This window comes from Dromiciops gliroides, chromosome 2 (genome assembly GCF_019393635.1).
Source record: "Dromiciops gliroides isolate mDroGli1 chromosome 2, mDroGli1.pri, whole genome shotgun sequence".
In the NCBI taxonomy this organism is placed as follows: Eukaryota; Metazoa; Chordata; class Mammalia; order Microbiotheria; family Microbiotheriidae; genus Dromiciops; species Dromiciops gliroides.
In genome coordinates, this window is record NC_057862.1 from 237,786,232 (window position 1) to 237,811,228 (window position 24,997).

General features: G+C 38.0%; 2 protein-coding genes across 2 annotated transcripts in view; one reads left to right on the forward strand and one right to left on the reverse strand.

The window, feature by feature from the left end:
* The first annotated feature begins 138 nt into the window (after positions 1-138).
* On the forward strand, positions 139-24,467 carry ALDH6A1 (aldehyde dehydrogenase 6 family member A1). The gene is made up of 12 exons (XM_043983993.1): positions 139-275; positions 2,726-2,785; positions 4,952-5,026; positions 5,208-5,369; positions 5,663-5,741; positions 6,178-6,480; positions 7,398-7,519; positions 9,728-9,917; positions 11,113-11,294; positions 16,849-17,028; positions 17,255-17,353; positions 20,287-24,467. Exons 1-12 carry the CDS (start codon positions 222-224, stop codon positions 20,389-20,391), a joined length of 1,611 nt encoding a protein of 536 aa, XP_043839928.1. The 5' UTR covers positions 139-221; the 3' UTR covers positions 20,392-24,467.
* BBOF1 (basal body orientation factor 1) overlaps positions 22,466-24,997 on the reverse strand; it is a 74,575-nt gene continuing 72,043 nt past the window's right edge. The window contains exons 10-11 of the mRNA XM_043983992.1: positions 22,683-22,757; positions 22,466-22,580 (exon numbers count right to left, since the gene is read on the reverse strand). Of these exons, the coding sequence (XP_043839927.1) occupies positions 22,466-22,580; positions 22,683-22,757 (190 nt within the window). The remainder of the gene's footprint in view (positions 22,581-22,682; positions 22,758-24,997) is intronic.

A 24,997-nucleotide genomic window follows, 5' to 3' on the forward strand; every position in this document is an offset into this window, starting at 1 on the left:
GTGGGGGGGCCGAATTCTCCACTTGGGACCTATAAGCTACTTTCCTAGATGGTCTTCAGCCAAGGGGGACAGAGAGGGCGGGGAAGGAAGCCGCGCCGCGTGATTGGCTGGAACCAAGGTCCTCCTCTTTCTCCTCCTCGCCAATGGAAAGGTGAGGGAGGCGGGGTCAGTCGAGGGGTCAGGCTGATAACCGATCCGGTGACTGACAGAAGCAAGCAGCTATGGCGGTGGTAACGGCGGCAGCAGCTGCGGGCTTACGAGCCCGGATGCTTCGGGTGAGAAAAAGGGGGGAACTTCGAGCCTCTGGAACGCTCCGGGGCGAGCCGACTCCTCTCCCCTGTCCAGGCTGAGGAGATTTGCTGGCCCAGGGCCAGCGTCCCTGGGATCCAGTCCCGCCACCCCCTGACACCCAACCCTCGCCCCTTCCAGGCCTTTGTCCCGGCTCTGTCATATCCTTCCCAAGCTGCGGGACCCCTGACCGATCCCTGCCAGCGGCCCGCCAACCTCTGGCGTACGAAACCGGATCTTTTTTTTAACCCTGGCCTTGAACTTTTCTTCCCTAGCCCCGTGCTTCGCCCTCTATTGACACTCCTATCCTCCCCCCTGCCCTCTCCTCTCCGCCCACTTCTCCCCGCCCCCTGCACTGCTCCTGCTAGTCGCTTTACCCTATAGAACTGGGAAATTAACCTGGGGTCCACCTGCACGCGGCTCTGAGAAAGTGCTTTTGTTACCTACATTTAACTATTGGCTTCTTTTCTGATCCTGTGTGTTTTATTGTATGCATTTTAAAAACATTCTCCTGTGGAGTCCGTAGGCTTTATAAGACTGCCAGAGGGTCCCTGAAACCAAAAACAGCTGCTGTGGAAACTGCACCTGCAGCTGAGGGAGAAGCCCCAGTCCTTCATCGCCCTGCTTTCCTCCACACAGGTTGCCCTCTGAACTCTAGAGTTCTTGGTGGTGGGGGTAAAGGCGGTGGGGGGAATGAGAGATCTCTTAAAGGAACTTTGCCTTTTCTAGAGTTCAGCAGGCTTCCACCAAATAGAGTTCCTTCCTAATCTCATGGGAGGCGGGGGTACAACATAATTCTGTGGTCTGTGTTTTGGGGACAAGTCTGCTAAAAACATTTTATTAATTTAACATTCTAAATCCAAGCATTTCTAGCTTAGAGAAAGGTCCAAACAAAGTTTCCCCATGCCTTTAAACAGATTCCTACCCCAATTCAATTGAAGGGTTGTTTTTTTAAATGTTTTTTTGTCATTTCCAAATATAAACCCTTCCAGCTAAATAAGCCCATCCTTGGAAAAATAAAGACAATTAAGCAAAACCAACCAACACAATGACAAGTTTAGTCAAATGGTACATTTTCTTCTTCTTTTTTTGTCTCATAGGTTCCTTCCAAGATTACCCTACCTGAGTTTATGGCATACTATGCCCTCCTTAACAACCACTAATTCTAAGAGGAAAGGGTTGCTTTTTCCCCAGGATTCTCATAATTTCTGATTTGGCACCAAATCCTCCTTATTCGGACCCAGAATAGAATTTCCTTTCACTTCCTTCCATTTTTGAAAAATGAAATTATTTTTAAGGCAATTCAAGTTCTTAACAATTAGATTAAGAAAAACCAATGAAGAACAAAGTAAGCAAAGAGAATTGTAAACACAATGACTTCAGTAATATAAAGGAAAACCACATTAAATCTGAGTTTAGACCAATGAAGTTACCATTTCTTGACCCCAGATGACTGGCTTATCATGAAACGAACTCCTTGGTAGAAAATTGGGGTACTACCGGTAGAAAATGAGGTATACATGGTTGTGATCTGTTGATTTGGTTTGGTTTAACTTCTTTGTTGCAAGGTACAGTTCTACTAGGCAGGGTTATTGGGAAGTGAAAAGTTTTTAAAAGCATCAAAACTTTTTTTAAAAAAGTTTATCACCTGCTCTGCTTTTTGCTGACTGCTTTAGCATATGTCTAGATAAAGATGATAATATAGAGTTAACATCTATAGAACTCTAAAAGATCTTTCAATATATTTATATTATAGTCTCATTTGATAAATAAGGGCTCCTATTTCTATTACACATTCATGTTATATTTATGGTCTCTGTCCCAAGTTTATCATCTATATCCTGCCTGAATGTTCTCATCATAGTTTTTTGTTTGTTTTGTTTTGGCATGGGGCAATGAGGGTTAAGTGACTTGCTCAGGGTCACAGAGCTAGTAAGTGTCAAGTGTCTAAGGTTGGATTTGAACTCAGGTCCTCCTGAATCCAGGGCTGGTGCTTTATCTACTATGCCACCTAGCTGCCCCCATAGTTTTCTTTTTAACTCCATTGATCTTCACCCAAATGTTCTTCACCATTATCCCCCCTTGTCTCACTTAAGGATTTTCTAACACAAATGTATATTCTTAATGTATAGCGCTTTCACAATTGCCTTTTAGTTAATATGTTCCTTTTGAATTAGGTATACCCTTCTGTTGCCATATTCTAGCCTTGAATACTATCCTACTAAGTCTCAATGATACTTAATGAGGTTAAGTCTATCACATGGCATTAAGAGCACTAGTTCCTGTGTTATACTTGATGCTCTATGTAGAATTTGGCTTTGTGGATATGTGTTCTGTTCTTTCCCCCTACATTTTTCATTGAATTTCTACTCCAAAAATGATATAATCAACCTCTCCCTCTCCCCCCCCCCCCCCAACCACCACCTTTGTCTCATAGGTTTCTTCCAAGATAAATCCTACCTGGTATCCAGCTTCCCTTTTTTCCTCATCTTCAGTGGTAAGTTCATACTGGCATAAAGGCCAATTTATGGTAGTTGATTTCCCTGATCCTTAGGAAAAGGGATTTCTTTTTCTTGTAGTATCATCCCTTAAGATCTATGCCTGGACAAAAAGATTTATAGCACCTCTTTTCGTCGTGGCAAAGAATTGGAAATTGAGGGAGATGTCCATCAGTTGAGGAATGGATGAACAGGTTGTAGTATATGATTGTAATATACTATTGTGCTGTAAGAAATGATGACCAAGATGATTTCAGGAAAATCTGGAAAGACTTACACAAACTGATGAAGAGTGAAGTGAGCAGAACCAGGAGAACGTTGTACAGTAACAGCAATATCCGTATGATGATCAACTTTGAATGACTTAGCTATTCTCAGCAATGCAATGATCCAAGACAATTCCAAGGAATTCATGATGGAAAATGCTATCTAACTCCCAAGGAAGAACTGGAGTATGAAGGCAAATTTTTGGGGGGTGATTAAGGGGGTCTATTTTCTTGTACAACATGAATAATATGGAAATGTTTTACATGATTGCACATACCTTCATCAAATTGCTTACCCTCTCAGGAAGGAGGGAGGGAAGAAGGAAGAGTTTGGAACCCCCCCAAATTTTTTAAATGAATGTTAAAAATTGTCTTTACATGTAATTGGGAAAAAATTAAATATTCAAAAAAATTGAAGAGCTATACCCCCAGTAGTATTTGATTAACTTACAGAGACTTATGAAAGCCTGAGTACAAAATGTAATTTCAAAGCATCTACCATTTCTGTCAGTTCATCAGAGGATTCCAAAGAACCTTTTGAATTCATACTTTCCTTCTGGTGAGTATTACTTCCTGTTCCACAAGAGAGTGGGGCTTGATTCTCTGACAAGGAGTATTCACATGACTTCATTTAAATCCATTCACCAGATAATTAATAGCTCTGTGATTGGTGAAAGTCACTTTAAGTTTTCTGTACTTCACTTTTTTCATATGTAAAATGAGTAGGCCAGATTAGATAGATTCTCAATTCTTTTTAGCACTAAATCTATGATTCTATGATCCAGTAATTTTTGTCTTCACTACAAAGGTCTATCATATTCCTAACAATTTTTAGGAAGAGAGATTATATGGTATTGTAAACCTAAGCCATTTCCAGTTTCCTAACAACTTAATGGGAGTCAGTTAGTCTAAACTTTTCTACCTACAAATTTTACTCTGAGCCTCATCAATTCTGATAGAGCAATAATTATTTCAGAATATTCCAAGAATTTTGAATCGTTACTGTTTGCCTGGGAGTTGGAGTTACTGTTACTGCCTCCTTCAGTCCCTTCCCTTTTCACTTCTTTCCCCTATTTCCTTTTCATGTCATTGACTGCTTTACCACTCTTGTTTTTAACTTGATAGTGCTAAAATTCTTTGAAGGAATATTGTAGGATACATTGGTTTTCTGGTATATCATTTCTTATGTGTTTTTTCTTGCAAGCAATATTTCAGGAGAAACAGAAAATATTTTACTTACCTGGTACATAGACATCCTAAAGATCTTATCTAGGATCATACAGAAAGTCAGTTGAACCAAGGATTCATAATAACTCATTCACTTTGCTAAAAGACTAACCTTTTTTTTTTTTTAAAGACTAACCTTTTGATTGTTTTTGTGTTTCCCATGGATATATATTTACTTTTACTGTTACTTATTAGGTTCTGTTGTGTTTTAATAATAATTCCACTGTTAAAATAAGAACTGACATTTATATTGTGCTTTATGACTTACAAAGTGTTTTACATGTCTTATTTTACCCTCACAGCACCTGTGTGAGGAAAATAGTGACAGTATTTTACAGATAATATCTCCAGGCCTAAGGCTTCTACAAGTAACTTGTCCAAGATCACATATTAAGTGGTAGTGCCAGGATTCAGACATGGGTCCCAAAGTTCAGAGTTCTTTTCATTATACCTTTTCAGAATAAGGATATACCAACTCTTAATGAGTTTGCATAACACGGAGACCAAACGTTGATGGTATAACCATTTCCTGTGATAAAATAATTTTAGCTTTTTCTCACTGGTAAAATGTATAGAGAGTAGAAGTTTCCAGAATCATTTAGAATTACTCACATTAAGGAAAAGACAGGGAGAATCCCAACAATAACTAACTGGTTTTGTTTTCTTTTTCAGCCAACAGTCAAACTTTTCATAGATGGGAAATTTGTTGAATCTCAAAGTGACAAGTGGATCGATATTCACAACCCAGTAAGAAAAGCTTCTTTGGAAGCCATATTGATCAACTAAGAATATTCTGAGAATATGATGGGGAAATATAAAACTAAGTATATGTTATTAATCAATGGTCTGGTTACTACATCCTGAGATTGTATTAGAGGATAAAAAGCAGAGCAAGGGTAAAGTATGATATGCTACTCTATTTCATCAGGCTACCAATGAGGTGATTGGCCGAGTTCCAAAAGCCACAGAGGCTGAAATGAATGCAGCTGTGGAGTCTTGCAAACGTGCTTTTCCCTCATGGTCAGAGACGTCTGTAGTAAGTCGCCAACAGGTCCTGCTTCGATATCAGCAGCTTATCAAGGAAAACTTGGTGAGAAGATCTACAAAATATATTTTCCCTGATAATATGACTTAGAGGACTCCCTAGCTTGTCCTTGCTACTGTCACCTAGGTAACGTCCTTCAGTTTCATAACTACTGTTTCCCTTGGTACCTATTCTGAAATCTACAGCAGAGACACAAACCTGAAGTTTGCTATGTCTTTTCCTCAGTAGTGTTTGCCTAATTATTCATCTTCTTAGCTATGTGGTGAATATAAAGGAGAGGTGAAGGTGGGAAAGGGTTTCTCTTCTCTTGCTTTGGTTTCATTTTGTTTTCTTTTTAGAAAGAAATTGCTAAGGTGATCACTTTGGAGCAAGGAAAGACCCTGGCTGATGCTGAGGGAGATGTGTTCCGAGGCCTTCGTAAGCTGCCAATCCCTCGCAAGGATTTCAGGAGTTTCTGGGAGGGGGGGAGAAAGAGGATACTGAGAATGATCAGTTTCTTCACTGTAGGATGTGGAGTTAGTCAATACTTGAAAATTTTCCTGGCCACTCATGAATATTGAGAGGTATTACCTCTCATGGATATATGAAACCCATTTATTTCCAAAAGTTCATTATTTACTCAACCCTGGTGTGCCAGATCAGTCTCTTTCCCTTTTAGAGGATATCACTTTGCATGATCTCGTCACATAGACTGATAAACACTGAAGAGCAAGCAGCTCTCCACCATTGAAAGGAGTCAGTCTTCTTTGGCCATACTGAGCAAACCAGGAAGAAGAGTTCAGCAAAGGCCCATGCTTGGAGAGGTGATGGCTTTGAATTTGAAAATTATCTGATTTGTCCCTCTTTGTTGCAGAGGTAGTTGAACATTCCTGTAGTATAACATCCCTCATGCTGGGAGAGACCATGCCTTCCATTACCAAAGACATGGACATTTACTCCTACCGTCTACCATTGGGCGTATGTGCAGGCATTGCTCCATTCAATTTTCCTGCCATGATTCCTCTCTGGATGATCCCCATGGCTATGGTGTGTGGAAACACATACTTGTTGAAACCATCTGAGCGAGTACCTGGAGCAACCATGTTTCTCACCAAGTTGCTACAAGACTCTGGTGCACCAGATGGGACATTGAACATCATCCATGGGCAGCATGAAGGTAAAAGCCTCTACAAAGGGATCTCAGTCTACCTACCAATAGGGAAATTAAAAACTGGTGTTGAAGTGATTTAACTTGGGATAAGTACCTAAAGAATAACCGGGGAAAGTGTTATTAGCTTAATCTCCAATGTTTGAAGATGATGTTGCCATCCGTGTGTGTGCTGGTATAGCTGAAAAGACTGATAGATGACCAGCAGTCTTTCACACTATACATGATAAAACTAGACATATTGGTTAAAGGCCAAAGAATCTGTTAAAAAGGACATTTACGGGGCAGCTAGGAGCTAGGTGGCGCAGTGGACCAGCCCTGGAGTCAGGAGTACCTGAGTTCAAATCCGGCCTCAGACGCTTGACACTTACTAGCTGTGTGACCCTAGGCAAGTCACTTAACCCCAATTGCCTCACCAAAAAAAAAAAAAGGACATTTACTTATTATTGGAAATATTTTAAGAAAAAAGTATATAGCTCACAAGTTACAAACTTAGGAAAAATTAAGGTACTTATATGTAATGTGCAGTGCAACTTGTTTGTGTACAATGTTATATAAGAACTCTAATGCATGGGAGCAGTAGATAAAATAAAATACCCTAAAAAATAAAAATGCCAAGAAAATAGAGTAATAGAAAGCAGATATTTGGAGGGAGTCAAGAGTACAAGAAGCAAGTTAGAGGTAGAAATTCTGAAAGTCAAGGTGAGAGCAAAACAGAAGAAAAATAGAAACTGTAGTCTTGAAATCAAAAAATTAGAAAAGAATGATAATCAAGTTAGAAATATGGAAAGGAAAAGGCTGAATGAAGTAGGAAAAGATCAAACTTGTGGCAATGGGGATGTAGACAGCAAAGAAGAAATTTGCTGGGTTGAGAAGAGAGAAAACTATTAGGTCTTTTGTTATAATAACTTATTTTCTCTTTAAAGCTGTGAATTTCATTTGTGATCATCCGGATATAAAGGCAATCAGCTTTGTGGGCTCCAACCAAGCTGGAGAGTACGTCTATGAAAGAGGGTCAAGAAATGGCAAGAGAGTTCAAGCAAATCTGGTAAACTTCCTTTTCCCTTTCTCTCCAGATCCTATCAGTTTTAAAACTAAGAGCCAAGGTTTCAACAGAAAGGCCACTCATCCTACATTAATACCATAGTTTCTCTCTTTCTTTTTTTGGCAAGGCAATGGGGGTTAAGTGACTTGCCCAGGGTCACACAGCTAGTAAGTGTCAAATGTCTGAGGCCGGATTTGAACTCAGGTACTCCTGAATCCAGGGCCGGTGCTCTATCCACTGCGCCACCTAGCTGCCCCCCCCCATAGTTTCTTAATGAAAACTTCACCCTCTAGCCTGAAACTAGCTAATAAGGAGTAGGGGGTATATGCCTCCTCCTCCATAGATAGACGAGGTAGATAGATTTTGGTGGTATCAACAGCAAGTGTTCTAGTTTGGATCCTTTCCCTCCCTTCTTCCTGTCTTTCCAACCTTATTCCTGGCCATTTTTCCACTGTTTATTTGAGAGACAAGATTCCAGTGCTGTTTTTGCTCCAGCTTCTGGACTCACGTTACCTCTGGGGAAAGTGGCATGCAAGCAATGAGGTATAAATGTGTTTTGTTTTATTACACAGCTTGTATAAACTACAAGTCATCCCATAATGGCCTTTCAGTCTAGCCATATTATAAGTCTCAGTGGCTACCTCCACTTGCTTGCAGTAGTCTTGGGAATTTTGGAAATCCCATTTATTTTGGCCAGTTTAACTTAACCTATTCTCAGTTTGGTTTGACAAGATTATCAAGTGTCTTGTCTATCATGTCCAGAATTCTGGAAGTTTTTCAACATTGAAGTGTCATAGTGCTATATAATATTAGAAAGAAATATGGGTCTCTCAAAAATCTTAATGCAGTTTTTAAACTTTTTTAAAGCTTAGACTTTTCAGGATGTCCTGATTTATAGAATGATTTCGATCAGAAACAGACTAGAGGTAAGGAGAATTTTTAGGAAGATATTGCATTAACTTAAGTGAAAGGAAATTAGGGCCTAAACTTGGGTGGCAGAAAATTTTCATGTTGGAAAAAAACCTGCTATAAAGTAGTTCTCGGTTCTCCAACCTGCTCTCTTAAGATTATAGATTGTAAACCAGGTGCCATCCTGTCTCAGTACAGGGAGTTTTCTTACCAGGAGTTTACTATAGCTATGAAATCAGTTCTGGTTTAAGAAAAATAGTCTCAGGGCAGCTAGGTGGCACAGTGGTTAAAGCACTGGCCCTAGATTCAGGAGGACCTGAGTTCAAATCCGGCCTCAGACACTTGACACTCACTAGCTGTGTGACCCTGGGCAAGTCACTTAACCCCCCATTGCCCTGCCAAAAAAAAAAAAAAGAAAGAAAAATAGTCTCCACAGTGACTATTCCAAACATTCTCTTCCCTCAAGATCCCTACATCACCCCTTTTCCCCTTTGTGTCAGAAGACCTCATCTCCTACTTGACTAAAAAAAAAAACCTCTACTAGAAATCATCTATCATGAGCTCTTTCTCTTGTCATCTTCTGTACTTCAAAATTCCATTTCATCATCCCTAGTTCTCTTCCTTTGCTTTCATCTCTTATGAAGAGACGTGGCTCTTCACCTTTCCAAGGTCAACTCTTCCTCTACCATTTGATATGCTGAACTCTAGGACCATGACAAGTTACTTCAACCTCTCACAGGCTTTTTCTTCATCTGTAACATGAAGATATTTGGTGAAGCTTGTTTTAACTGGTTTATTTTGTGCACGATGCTTCACAGATAGGAATTATTATGGGTCTTCACAAAGATGTTGCTGAGATTTTAAAGATATCAAAAATGAGATCATATCTTTGTTCTTCCAAAACCAACTAAGAGTGCTTTTCCAGATCCTTTCCCTGCCATATTTGCCTGAAATAGGTACATGATCTGAGATGCCATGTCCCCCTAATTTAATTACCACTTTTTTTTTTTTTTTGGTGAGGCATTTGGGGTTAAGTGACTTGCCCAGGGTCACACAACTAGTGTCAAGTGTCTGCGGCTGGATTTGAACTCAGGTCCTCCTGAATCCAAGGCCAGTGCTTTATGTACTGCACCACCTAACTGCCCCTTAATTACCACTTTTGACTGGTTTCCATTTCCAACATAAGATCTAAGTATGGCTTCATTGTACCTTTTGATTATCACCTTAGAAGTATTAGTTTCTGTTAACTGAACAATTTGACACCCTCAACAAGAATATGCTTTGCTTTCTTTGTTTCCTTAGGGAGCCAAGAACCATGGGGTAGTTATGCCAGATGCCAATAAGGAAAACACTCTGAACCAACTGGTAGGAGCAGCTTTTGGAGCTGCAGGGCAACGCTGTATGGCCCTGTCTACGGCCATCTTGGTGGGGGAAACAAAGAATTGGCTGCCAGAACTTGTGGAACGTGCCAAAAAGCTTCGGGTTACTGCTGGTAACTATTTGTGATCATCTTTAGAGTCAATATCCAAGGCACTCTCAGTGGATTACAGAATGTTTGGCTCTGTGACTTTGACCATGCCTGTTAAAGATTATACCAAGGGGGCAGCTAGGTGGCGCAGTGGATAAAGCACCGGCCCTAGATTCAGGAGTACCTGAGTTCAAATCTGGCCTCAGACACTTGACACTTACTAGCTGTGTGACCCTGGGCAAATCACTTAACCCCCATTGCCCCGCCAAAAAAAAAAAAAATTTATACCAATTCTCTTTCCATTGTACCTGCTGTCCCAGTTAAATCTTTTGCTATTGTCATGATTTCTATATTATCATCATAGTGATGTGGGGGTAGATTTAATTAATCAAATTGATCATGAGGCATCCCAAAGAATTACAAGACTCAGTGACTCAGTTTCCCAAGCTTTATTGAAATACTGTGAGTGACCACAGGGAGACCACCAGAGAGGTTGTCTTGAATAGGGGTATAAAGAATAGTTATGTTTGTAGTGAGAAAAAGTAGGTTAATCTCCTCCTTGTGGGAAGTTCAAGGGAGGTCTTATCCTAATTTGGACTTCCTGAGGTCCTAAGACAACCCACAAGGAGGGTACCTTTTTCCCTAGAGGTGTGTTTTTGGGGTTTACACATCATAAGTTGAACCTAAGGACACATTTGGCCTTCTCTGTGCATGTTCATAAAGACATGCTTAAACTGGTCAGACCCTGAGGATCTCTGTGTTTATGGTATCTCTTTACTTAAGATCTGGTTTCTAGGTGTCCTGTCATTTAGGAATATTAATGGTCCCTAGTTACTGTCTCTGTTGATGGTATTGGTTGATGGGGATTTGAACCCTCTTGATTACAGTACTCTTGATAAGAACACAAACCTTAGTTTCTCTGTTAACCCTTTATAAGGACTCAAGCCTCAGTTTATCTGTTAACCCCTTTTAGCTACAATTGATAGATTACCTGTTAACCTTCTGCCTCCTCCATCAATAGTAAAACTTTTTTTTTTTTTTTTTGGTGAGGCAATTGGGGTTAAGTGACTTGCCCAGGGTCACACAGCTAGTAAGTGTTAAGTGTCTGAAGCCGGATTTGAACTCAGGTCCTCCTGACTCCAGGGCCAGTGCTTTATCCACTGTGCCACCTAGCTGCCCCCTATAGTAAAACTCTTAAATAATTCATGTTATTTTACAGGAGACCAGCCTGGAGCTGATTTGGGCCCTCTAATCTCCCCACAAGCCAAAGAACGAGTTTGTCATCTCATTGAGAGTGGAACAAAGGAAGGAGCCTCACTTCTTCTAGATGGAAGAAAAATTAAAGTTAAAGGCTTTGAAAATGGCAATTTTGTCGGACCAACCATCATCTCAAAGGTCACGGTAAATAAGTAGAGATAATAATCTTAACTATATAATAAAACTTTGATCAGTCACAGAAGCATAGAATTTAAATCTTGTTGTGGGTTTAGGATCACATACAAGATAGTAAAGCTTAAAATTGCTCTAAGGAAAGTACTGCAAGCAGCCAGAAAGAAACAATTTAAATATCAAGGAACAATTAGAATTACACAGGACCTGGCAGCTTTAACATTAAAGAATCAGAGGACTTGGAATATGATATTCCAGAAGGCAAAGGAACTAGGATTAAAACTAAGAATGTACTAGCCAGCAAAATTAATCATAATCTTTCAGGGGAAAAGCTGGGCTTCAAGGAAATAGGGGACTTTAAAACTGTCCTAATAAAAAGCCCAGAACTGAACAGAAAATGCAGTCTACAAATACAAGACTCAAGAGACACATGAAAAGGTAAAAAGGGGGAAAAAACACATTACTCAAGGTTAAAATGTTTGCATCCCTACATGGGAAGAAGATACTTGTAACTCTTGAGAACTGTATCTTTATTAAGGCAGATAGGAGTAGTATACACAGAAGGTATGGGTATAAGTTGATTCTGTGATGATATTAAAAAAAAACCTTAAGGATTATACTGGAAGAAGAGGAAAGGGAAGGCAGAATGGGGTAAATCACATCACTTGAGGAGGCACAAAAGACCTATTACAACGGAAGGAAAGAAGGGAGGGGTGGGGGTGATCATTGTTCTTACCTTACTCTCATCTGATTTGGCTCAAAGAGGGAATAACATACATACTCAATTGGGTATAGAATTTTATCCTACCCTCTAGGGAAGTAAAAAGGGAAAGGAGAAAGAAAAGGGTGGGGTGTTAATAGAAGGGAGGGCAAAACTAAGAAGGGAAAGGGGAAGGGACAAAAGGGAAGTGAGACTGATAGAAGGGAGAGTAGACTGAGGTGGCCAGAAACAAAACACTAGTGAGAAGGGACAGGGGGAAAGGAAAGAGAAAAGTAAAACTGCTCTAAGATTTTTGGGACACCCTATATATTTGTATATAGTCCCAGGATCTCTAACCCAAGGGGTCAGTCACCAGGCTGCTTCCAACCCCTTTGTTTAGACAAAATAGTATTAACAGACATTATAAAGAAACAAACAAGAAAGATGCATTTGTAGTGGTTCTTGAGTGCTGTGAACTTAAAATTGCCATTTGAGTTTGAGTACAATGATTGAATCCAAACCCTTTACAGGTGATAAAACTGAGGCTAAGAGGAGATTTTTTTTTACCCAAAGTCACACAGCTGGCTACTGCCAGAGCCTAGACTGGAATCCTAGTTCTCCAGTTTCTAATTCATATTCTTTTAGCCAGCCACACATGGAAGACTTGAGAGTTGATTTTTTTTTTAATCCATTACTCTTTCCTTCATCTACCTACTGCTTCTTGCTCTTTAGTTATTTGCTTTCTTTAATCAGCTAAGCAACTACTATTGCTATATTGAATACTTCTGAAAGTACCACTTGAAGAAAAGCAGCTACAAAAAAAATCAAAATATACAAGACAAATAAATTACAGGATTGTTCCCATTACAAAATAATTCATTAGAGGTGTTCTTTAACTAGCTCCCTTAGCATAATTAATGTGATTTTCTTTGATTTACAAAAAATAGATTTGCACACATTTTTAGGAAAATTTCTATTGCATATAGCAAGTTATACAAGTATTTTTTCAAAAACCAATCCAATCTGGCTTATGGCTCATTATGTCAGATGTATTTATGTGTTGCTTTTGCTTAACTGTTTTATCTTGATTCAAGGGAAAACTCAATGAGTAGGGTCACTGGGGAGGAATATATAGAAAATTACTTGACTATGATGTACAAAACAAGGCCTCAACATTGATTTTTAAAGTAGTATAATAAAAACCTTGGGCAGCTAGGTGGCTCAGTGGATAGCATGTGGAGTCAAAAGGACCTCAGTTTAAATGTGGCTGGGCAAGTCACTTAGCCCTGTTTGCTTCAATTTTTTTCATCTGTAAAATGAGCCGGAAAAGAAAATGGCAAACCACTTCAGTATCTTTGCCAAGAAAACCCAAATAGGGTCACAAAGAATTGGACATGACTGAAAATGGCTAAATAACAAAAAATTGAAAATAGTGATGATGTGGTTTCATGGTTGGTAGATTGGGTCACACTCAAGTATTAAGTACTACTATACTATATTCTAGGCACTGAGGATACCATTACAAAGAATGAAATAATCCCTGCTCACAACGAGCTTACATTCTAATGGGAAGACAGGTACATATAACAGTTATGAGGGGCAGCTAGGTGGCACAGTGGACAGAGCACCGGTCCTGGATTTAGGAGGACCTGAGTTCAAATGTGGCCTCAGACATTTGACACTTAATAGCTGTGTGACCTTGGGCAAGTCACTTAACCTTCATTGCCCTACAAAACAAAAACAATTATGTACAGCATAAATATAAAGTCAGTGAATAGATATACATGTATTTATACACATAAAGTAGTTAAACATAAGGTAGTTTGAAAGGCACTAGCAGTGATGGGGATCAGGAAAGATAGTGCTGAGCTGGACCTTAAAGGAAGAAAGGGACTCTATGAGGCAGAGGTAAAGAAGGAGTGAATTCCAGGCATGTTGGACCAGCATGCAAAGTCATGGATAAATACAGGAGAGTAACCTGAGTGAGGAACAGAGAGAAGGCCATTTGGGCTGGATCACAGTGCAGGAAGGAAACTAATGTCCATTGAGGTTAGAAAAGCAGAGTGGGTCCAGGTTGTATATAGAACTTTAAAAGCTAAACAGAAATTTAAAAAATTTTTAAACTTAAAAAAAAAAAAGCTAAACAGAAGAATTTGGGGCCTTTTTGGTTTTTTCACAAAAAAGATAGGGGAGTCAAAAGATCAGATCTATACTCATGGAAAATTATTTCGGCAGCTTTGTCAAATTGGGAGTGGGGAGAGGGAAATCATAGAGGGCAAATGGAATATTCTAATCTAAAGGTGATGAGTAGCTGAACTGAAGTAGCAAAGTAATTACCAAGTAAGGTAATTTTAATGTTTTTTATTACATTTTATGTGCCAAACTGTGTTCCTCCCTTCCCACCCCACACAGAGGTCGTTGTCATCATCATCATCTCTCATACACACACACACACACACACACACACACACACACACACACACACACACACACGTGTGCATATGTAAAACCATACAACACATACTTCTATTTATCAGTTCTCTGGAGGTGGATAACATCTTCCCTTATAGGTCCTTTGTAGTTGATTTGAGTATTTATAATAATCAGAATAACTTAGTTGTTCAGTTATTCATCAAACAATATTGCTATTACTGTATATAACATTCTCTTGCTTCTCATTTCACACTTCATTATTTCATGCAAGTCTTTAAAGCACAGCAAGTCTTTATAGCATAATCATATACCACAACTTATTCAGCCTTCCCCAACTGATGGGCATCCCCTCAATTTCTGGCTCTTTGCCAGCACAAAGAAAACTACTATAAATATTTTAGAACATATAGGTTCTTTTCCTTTTCCCCTGATCACCTTGATATTGCAGTATTACTAGGTTAAACATATACAGAGTTTCCTAAGTGTTTGGGCATAATTCCAAATTGCTTTCCAAAATGGTTGGATTAGTTCACAGATATACCAACAGTGTATTTGTGTCACAATTTTTCCACATCCCCTCCAACATTTGTAATTTTCCCCTTCTATCATTTTAGCCAATCTGATAAGTGTGAGATGATATCTCAAAGTTGTTTTAATCAGTAATGATTTATTGCATTTTTTCATGTAACTACATATGGCTTTGATTTCTTCATCAAAAAACTGCCTGTTCATATCCTTTGACCATTTATCAACTAGGGAATGACTCATTCTTATAAAATTGACAGTTTTTTATATATTTGACATATGAAACCTTTATCCAAGAAACTGTCTATAAAATTCCTCCCCCACCCCTTTTCCTGCTTTTTTTCTAATCTTGGCTACATTGATTTTATTTGTACAAAACCTTTTCAATTTAATGTAATAAAAATTATCCATTTTACACCTCACATCTCTTGCTTATCCATAAATTCTTCTATCTGTAAATCTGGTAGGTGGTATGTTCACATTCTTCTAATTTTCTTATGATACCTCCCTTCATATCTAGGCCATGTATCTGTTTTGACCTTATCTTGGTAAAGGGTATGAGGTATTGATCTACACCCAATATCTGCCAGACCGCTTTCCAGTTTTCCCAATAGTTTTTACCAAATAATGAATTCTTATTCCAAAATCTTAAATCTCTACATTTGTCAAACATAAAGTTACTATAATCATTTACTATGGTGTATTGTATGTCTACTTTGTTCCACTGATCCACCTTTCTATTTCCTTGCCAATAGCATAGTTTTGATCATTACTGCCGTATGATATTGTTTAAGACCTGGTACTACTAAACTTCCTTCCTTTACATTTTTATTAATTCTTTTGATATTCTTGACTTTTTGTTCTTCCAGGTGAATTCTGTTATTTTTTTTTCCAGCTCAAATTAAATATACTGGCAATTTAATTTGTATGGCATTAAAGAAGTAAATTGGTTTAGTTAGAATTGTCACTTTATTGTTAATATTTCTTAAGTTTTATAAATATTACTTTATTTGTATAAAATTACTTTATAATTATGCTCATGTAATTCCTGGGTTTGTCTCCCAGGTATTTTATACTGTCTACAATTATTTTAAATGGGGTGTCTCTTACTATCTCTTCTTGCAGGGTTTTGTTGGTGATATATAGAGATGCTGATGATTTATGTAGGTTTATTTTATGTCCTGCTACTTTGGCTAAAATTATTGTTTCAGCTAGCTTTTTGGTTGAATCTCTTAAGATTTTCCAAGAATATCATCGTTATCATCTGCAAAAAGAGATAGTTTTATTACCTTATTGTCCATTCTGCTTCCCTCAATTTCTTTTTCTTCTCTTATTGCTATTGCTAGCATTTCTAATACATTATTGAATGATATTGGTGATAATAGATATCCTTGTTTCACTCCTGTTCTTATTGGGAAGGCTTCTAGCTTGTCCCCATTACAAATAATGCTTGCTGATGGTTTTAAGTAGGTGTTTCTTATCATTTTGAGGAAAAATCCATTTATACTTGTGCTTTCAAGTGTTTTTAATAGGAATGAGTGTTGCATTTTGTCAAAACCTTTTTTTGCAACTGTTGATATATGATTTTTGTTATTTTTGTTATCAGTATAATCTATTATGTTAATAGTTTTCCTTCTGTTCAACCATCCCTTCATTCCTGGTATAAATCAAGTAAGATAATTTTTGACAAGTTCTTTGGGCTAAAACAGGCAAAGTTTATATTAATTCAGAAGCATGAGAAAAGGTGGTAAATTAGAATTATGAATGACAAACATTTTATACAGTGTCCACTAGGGAAGAATTATTGACGTGTGAGGGTAGTATGTGAAATGGGAGAGGAATTCTAGTATGATAGTAAAGAGTGTAGAATCCCTTATCATTCTTTTTCTAATACATTTGTCTTATCAGCCAAACATGACCTGTTACAAAGAAGAGATTTTTGGTCCAGTTCTAGTGGTTATGGAGGCAGACACTTTGGATGAAGCCATCAAGATGGTGAATGACAATCCATATGGAAATGGAACTGCCATCTTTACCACCAATGGAGCCATTGCTCGAAAATATTCTCACATGGTGGATGTGGGGCAGGTTTGTGAAGTATATTTTAGATGGATCCCATAATAGTTTTTGTTTCCTATCCAAGATTTGGTAGCCAACAAAGGGAACAGTCAAAGGAACCTAATTAAAAGATTGGGATATGCTACTTTTGTCTTACACTTAACCTTCATTGTGGGTTCCAAAATTTTCACTAGATAGAAATTTTAGTTGTTTTATCTCTCAGCTTAATGATTAACGTGTATTTGCTCTGTATTAGGTGGGTGTGAATGTCCCTATTCCAGTGCCTTTGCCAATGTTCTCATTTACGGGATCTCGTTCTTCCTTCAGAGGAACCAGCAATTTTTATGGCAAACAGGTAAATAACTTGAGCATTAAAAACAGTTGCTGTATTTTTGCTTGATGAACCTCCTCTTGGTTGTATGTAGGAGGAAGAATGACATATTTGTCAGGCTACTGCAAAGAGATAGTCTGCCAACAGTTTCTGTGAATTAAGGTTAAGCTCGGGGGTACTAGGTCCCCCAGAAGGAACTTAAATGTAGTTAGCATAGATTTTGCCATGGTGACCTACATGACTGTACTTGATGTGACCCAAGAGATGAGAATCATAGTTGAAGAATCTCCCATGTACCATTAGGGCAGTATAATTTTAATAACTGACAGCCTAGCTGAGAGTTCAGACTCCAACACAGACTAAACTAAGAAAAAGGTCAGAACCTCAGTGTTTTCAGTTTCCTCTTCTGTAAAATGAAGAACCCCATACCTACTTGATAGGAATGTTGTTAAAATAAAATAATAATTACATGATAATATCTTGAAAGTTAAAGTCCTACATTAATGTTAGATTGTATTTATATTTTTATTATTGCTACCACTTCTCCTAGGCCTTAGTAACTTAATCCTTTCTGAAGAGAGGTACCATTCTATAACTTCATTCTTAAATTGCACACTCTTTGCTGATTTCCATTTCTGTAGCAATAGCATCATTATTCTGTAGTGATTATGTTCCCCCTTTGACAAGCCAAATGTAATTCTGAAATAGAAACCTGGTCTCTTGGCTTAATGTTGTATTGGCTTTTGGTGGTTAAATATTACTGAGTAGTGTCTTGATTATTTAAGGAATGCTTATTGATTTATCCAGATCTAATTGCTTTTTTTTTTCCTGCCTTGGAGCACTGCTCATTCATAGACTACAGACAGGAGTACTAAGTTACTAAAATATTGCTTTAAAGGAGCTGTGATTTCAACATTATTAGGCACTTGCTCTACCAACATACATCTTAGTCCCTCCATACTTTAGGAGAGGGTTGCCATGACCAAAATGATTTGCCACCTGGTGACCAACTTTATGATAGAAACTTGGTGTTGGGGTGGCTGGGTGGCACAGTGGATAAAGCAATGGCCTTGGATTCAGGAGGACCAGAGTTCAAATCTGTCCTCAGACACTTGACACTTACTAGCTGTGTGACCCTGGGCAAGTCACTTAACCCTCACTGCCCCACAAAAAAAAAAAAAAAAAAGAAAAGAAACTTAGTGTTTCTATTCATTAGCAGCTTTAGTAACAATCACTTTCAGAGATGGAGATTTGAAACCATTACCTAAAGGTTTTGGAATCATGTGATTTTCATTTATACTTGCTATCTCCCCCCCCCATTCCCAGTTCATGTTTAGATTTGACTGCTGAAAAAAACATCACAATATGAGTTGACTTCACAAGTTACGAGTTACAATCAAGCAAAGATTATTATTGTTTAGGGATCAGTTTCTTTGAGGAAAAACAGATTTTTTTGGCTCTTAGCTATATTTAAGCAGATTGTTTGGGTATGATCATTTATATAATATGGAACCTTAAATGTAGCACTAAAATGCCTATGTTTTCTTTTTTCTTTTCTTTTCTTTTCTTTTTTTTTTTTTTTGGTGAGACAATTGGGGTTAAGTGACTTGCCCAGGGTCACACAGCTAATAAGTGTCAAGTGTCTGAGGCCAGATTTGAACTCAGGCCCTCTTGAATCCAGGGCCAGTGCTTTATCCATTGCACCACCTAGCTGCCCCTGATACTTTGTTTTTAATATCTAAGAATCTAAGGCAGGATTTAAGCCAGTTCTTGCATGGTTCCAGGTCCAGCACTCTATACCATGCTGCTTCTCACTTCAAAAGGAAGTTGGTTAGAAGTATATATTCCAGAAAGGGGCTCAAATTATTTACTGCTACCTACCTTATTCCTCTCTCATCTAACAAATAAGATTAAGTAATATGTTTTTTCTCCTAAATGCATTAATTATAGCATTATAATGAATTATAGATTATATTACATTATAGATCACCCTTTTAAGACATGCATTGCCATAAGTTTCCACTGAAATATGGTCAAGGGGGCAGCTAGATGGCGCAGTGGTTAAAGCACCGACCCTGGATTCAGGAGTTACTGAGTTTAAATCCGGCCTCAGACACTTGACACTTCCTAGCTGTGTGACCCTGGGCAAGTCACTTAACCCCCATTGCCTGCAAAAAAAAAAAAAAGAAATATGGTCAGGAAAAATTTTGTAGTACTTAAAAAATATACCAAACAATATTTGGCTTGGGGGGGCGGGGGGCAGTGACAGGTTATAGAAAAAAAGTTCATTTAGCTTGGTGAGAGTTATCAATCAGCTATTTTATTTTCAATTAAGAAAAATTTCATTTATGCACAAGTTAACAAAATTGCTGTTTGTTCTATCTATAATTTAAGTTGAGGGCTTCAATTTTATCAGAAGTAATCCTTTGGTCATTCTCTGAGAAATGGCTGAAATGAATCTTCAAATTATACCACTTTGGCAAGCATGGAGAGGCTGATCAAAATTTTAAATCTAATTTTCCAGGTTATCAAGACTTCAAAGCAATTAAGGTTCAGAGGATTTTATTTTATTTTTTCATGAAAATTAGGGGCAAGTCTCATAACATTTGGTAGGAAATTTATCAGGGGTAAGTGAGTATCTTAAGATTGCTTAAGATAGGTTCTTTTTAAAGGTATTGGACACATTCCACTCACAACCAGTTGTTCAAAAGTGCTCTTGGGTTTTGATGGCCTGTATTCTTTACAAATTTCCAGAAAGAGGAAGTATATATCACTTTTTTTTTTGCAGGGCAATGGGTATATCACTTTTTAAAAAAACTCAACTATTCTGACTTTTCTACACAAACATTCATAATTTTGCAGCATCTAGTACACAGAGTTTTAGTTGTTAGATACTACTTAACTCATAGGAACCACTCAAACTGATGCTAATTTTTTTTTCCTCTTGTTCCTTTTAGGGCATCCAATTTTACACTCAGCTAAAGACCATTACTTCTCAGTGGAAAGAAGAAGACTCCATGCTAAGTGCACCTGCTGTAGTTATGCCAACTATGGGCCATTAAAAAGAACTTTTAGAAGATTTTTCCTATCCTGAGTAGCTACTTAACCCATAAATCTTGCCAACTGTGCTTAAGATTATTCACACACAGTGCACTGGGAATGGAGTATTCTAGCCAGATCCTCCTTGGCACCTCCTTTTCCGATATAGTGCTTTTGTTACTACACAAAGACTAGTGTATTTTACCTTGTGGTCAAATTTTCAATCTAGTACTTCCATTTGTGAAGTAACTATTTTAACTGTGAAATTCTTATATAAAGGGAGAACCCTGGGGAGAAGCAGGGTGTAGGGGAAACGGGATCAGGAGTGACATTAATGTCTCCAAAGAAGACTTTCCATTAATTGATGGAAGAAGTCTTAAAAAACAAAAAAGGACTGGATGTCGTCTACTTTTTGATCTCCAAAATATAACCCTCCATAATATTATTAGTGATTCACTGACTACATTTTATTTTGATGGTTCTGTCAGTCTTCCTTCTACTTCAAGAGTTTTATCAGTGTTAGGAATAAAGAGATCCTCCTACTTTGAGATGGTGAAGGAATCTTTCAGGAAACAAGTTTTGCCATCATATTTCTTCTAGGGAAAAACTCTGTCATGCATATGCTCTTAGGTCCTTTCTGCATTTTTCAGTTATATCATTTGATTAGAGGGAAATTCCTTTATAGAAATCTGTTGGCATGAGAGAAATTCCAATTCATTTCATGACACAAAGACACTATAAAGCTTGGGCTGTGTTGTCATGACAGCAATATGACCAGTATGCTTTGTTTCAAGTGACCTTATGTCTAGCTTTGTTTCCTTGATTTTAGTGTTAACTAAGCTATATTGGTCAGAATGGAACTAAAAGATAAAGATGTTGACTTTGAGTATTTAATCTCTTTTTTGCTGATTCCAAATATCTTCTATATACTTTTTTTTTTTTTTAATTTTTAGTGAGGCAATTGGGGTTAAGTGACTTGCCCAGGGTCATACAGCTAGTAAGTGTTAAGTGTCTGAGGCCAGATTTGAACTCAGGTTCACCTGACTCCAGGGCCAGTGCTTTATCCACTGCGCCACCCAGCCACCCCACTTCTATATACTTTTAATGTGGTATAATCATCAATTAGTGAACAAGTTTCTGGTCCCAAAAGAGCTAGCTCTAATATTCATCTCATAGGAATCTTTGACTTTCTGTTAGGGGCTGAATCACTTATTGGATAACCAGATTTAAAGCAATCATGGAACCTTAAAGATGATCTAGTCTAAGCCTCTCATTTTAAAGATAAGAAACTTGTCTGTTTTTCCAGTTAAATTGTCTTGACCAAACTCATTGGGGTACTTAATAAAAATTAAAGATTGTGAGATATTTTAAAACGCCAAGTATCATGTATATAATAGGCTTATTGCTGACCTTACCAAATGGAATGTTAGACTAAATTAGATCTTTAAATCATCTAGAGCCTTAATGTCAAAAAACACATATGGCACAATAGGAAAATCTCTTCTGAAGTGCTATCTTTTAATTAGGATAATGAAGATCTCTATTTGGAAAGGTAGACTACCCCTTGTTTTATCCTCTTATAAAATTGTGTGGTTTGGCTGGCAATATATATAAATCTAGGTGTGTATGTGAGAACCCATAATGTATGAAAATGTACATCCATGCATATATGTGCTCATGTGTTTCATTCCAACAACTCGTAAGCTAGATAATAATAGGTCATATTGTATAGGTTTCATGTGGAATTAAGTAGTCACAGAGGCTCTCGATATTGCACTAACTGAACCAATTGTAGTTTATATTTACTTGCATATGAGGATGTATGCCTTTGTGTCTTTTAAAATAAACAGCCAAACCAAAATTATATGTCATATTAAGGGAGGCATAAATGATCTTATGTTAAATACAGTGTTCCTTTTTTTAGTGTGGCCATACTTTAAAAAAAAATTTCCCTGCTCCCGTAATTGTGCTATTATTATTTCTCAGCACAGATTAATAAGAGCTCCCTCTCCAGAAAAAGGAGAAATGTATGTTAGTGAGTGCCTCTACTGGGAAAGGTTAAAAGGATATGAAATTGATCAGATTACAGACACCTTATTATGATACACTATGATCTGGTCCTTTTTGAATATTAGGAAGGACAAGGCCACTAGATTCTGTGAGCGGAACTTGCTGGGTGATGAAGGTCTGATCCTGGACATTACAATCATCCCTGAAATAAAGTTAAACTCAAGTCAGCAAACACAATGGAATTTAGTTCAGATAGGAACACAGCTTAAACAAACAATTTGCTAACTGGCATGGAAGATCTTACCCCAAAGTGTCTTTGTTTCCAGTGGTAAGAGTAACATAGTTTGGAACTGGAGGAATAGACGACTTGTTGTGTTTCCTACAAGGGGAAAAAAAAGATGGCATTTATTGTCTTTTTCCATTTGCTGTATTTCAGCTACATTCTCAATTACTACATGAAGCACAAGCCTCAGACAGCTAGACTACTTGGTTACACTCAGAGTTGTGAATCACAGGTGGCCAGGTTTACTTTATTTATTTTTACCAGACCTGCCTATGATTTCACTGGAGCCGGTAGTGAGAGATGTAATGCATTCCAAACATGGGGGCACAGCCTAGGCAAAGGTGTAGAGATTAGAGTTGGAATGTTACATGTGAGGAGCAACAAGAAGCCTATTTTGGCTAGAATGTAGAGCTCATGAAGGGAAGTAAAGTATAAATAAACCTGGTCAGCCAGACGGCAGCCAGGTTATGAAGAACTTTAAATGCCAAACAGAGGAGTTTCTATTTGATTTTTAGAAGTATCAGGGAGCCACTGAAGCTTATTGTGCAAAGAAATGACATGGTTCAACTTGTGCTTTAGTAATATCACTTCAGCAGCTATTTGGAGGATGAAGTGAAAGACTGAAGGCAGGAAGACCAATAAATAAATAAAGGAGACTATTGTAAAAGCCCAGGTGAGAGGTGAGCTAGGACAAGACTTCTTAAACTTTTTCCACTCACGACCCCCTTTCACATGACCCTTGGTATATAGGTATATAAAACAAGTATACATAACCTTTTACTGTTGCCAAATTTTTCACGACCCTCACATTCAGTTATTCGAACCCACATGGGGTTCATGACCTACAGCTTAAGTAGCTTTAAACTAGGATAATGGCCATATGAGAGTGAAGAGAAGGGGTCAGATGTAAGAAATTGTAGAATAAGACTCAGCAAGATGTGGCAAATTAATTGGATACACGAGGCAAGAAAAGATAGAGTCAAGGAAGACTGAGGTTCCAAATCTCAGTGGGTTGGGGAAAAGATGTTGAGTTCTCTTTTGGATAGGCTGAGTTTGAGATTCCCAGGTCATCTATGTTATTGCAAAATAATTAAACCCAGGAGAGTTGAGGTCCCCAAGAGAATTTAGAGAGAGATAAGAATCCAAGACCGCCTTTAGGGTACACCCATTGTTAGGGAGTAGGATATGGAAGGTGATTAAGCAAGGGAGTCAGATAAATGAGAACAAAGGGAAAGCTGTCACACACACAAAAAAAAGATGAAACAATATCAGGAAGAGAGGATGTTCAAGTGTCAAATGCAACACAGAGTATTAAGACTGGGGAAAATACAACTGGATTTGGTGAGCAGATAATTTGAAATTAAGGGAAGTGCCCATCAGTTGGGAAATGGCTTGAACAAAAATAGTGAACATAAATGGGATGGAATACTATTGTACTGCAAGAAATTATTAAAAGGATGTTTTCAGAGAAATCTGGGAAGATTTGGTTGATGTCAAATGGAGTAGAACCACGAGAACAATTTATACAATACATCAACACTAAAAATGAACAATTTTGAAAGGCTCAAGAACTTTGGTCAACCCAACATACAATCATAATTCCAAGGGACTGAAGACAAAGGATGCTGCCCATCTCCTGACAAAGAAAGAGGTCCTGGACAGGATGAGACACGTTTTCTGACATGGGCAATGTGGAAATTTATTTTGCTTGACTAAGCATATATGTTTCAACGTTTTTGTTTTCTATTGTTGTTCATGGCAGGGATATGTGGGGGAGAAAATAAATTCTTGTTAATTGAAAAATAATTTTAATTTTTTAAAAAGGTATCATTGGTAATTTTGAGAAGCAGTTTCAATCGAACGATAAGCTTGAGCCAGACTGCCTGCCATGGATTGAGAAGTGAGTTGAGAAGACACTTTTTCTGAGATTGCCTGTGAATGAGAGGAGAGGAGATCTTGAAGATCATTCAAGAGTTTGAAAATATGGAAGGATCTTCTGGGGAGTGGGTTGGTTTTTTCTGAAGGATGGGGAGACCGATGGATTTTTAGGCAGAACAGGGGGCTGTAGATTGGGAGAAACTAAAGATTAGAGAGGGTACTGTGATTTCTTCTAACACTATTCAGCAAAAGTAGGAGTATAAGTAGATGGTAGGAATAATCCATAGTTGGGATTTAGTGAGAATGAGCTATGATAGGAAAAGGGGCAGGGAATTCAAGAGTAGTAGTTGAACTGGTTAACTATACAATCGAACTTGGGAAGAGGAAAAGTGAAATCAGAGCCTGGTAGATAATTGAGGGATGGATGGACTGGAAATCAATGTGTGGACAAAAAAATC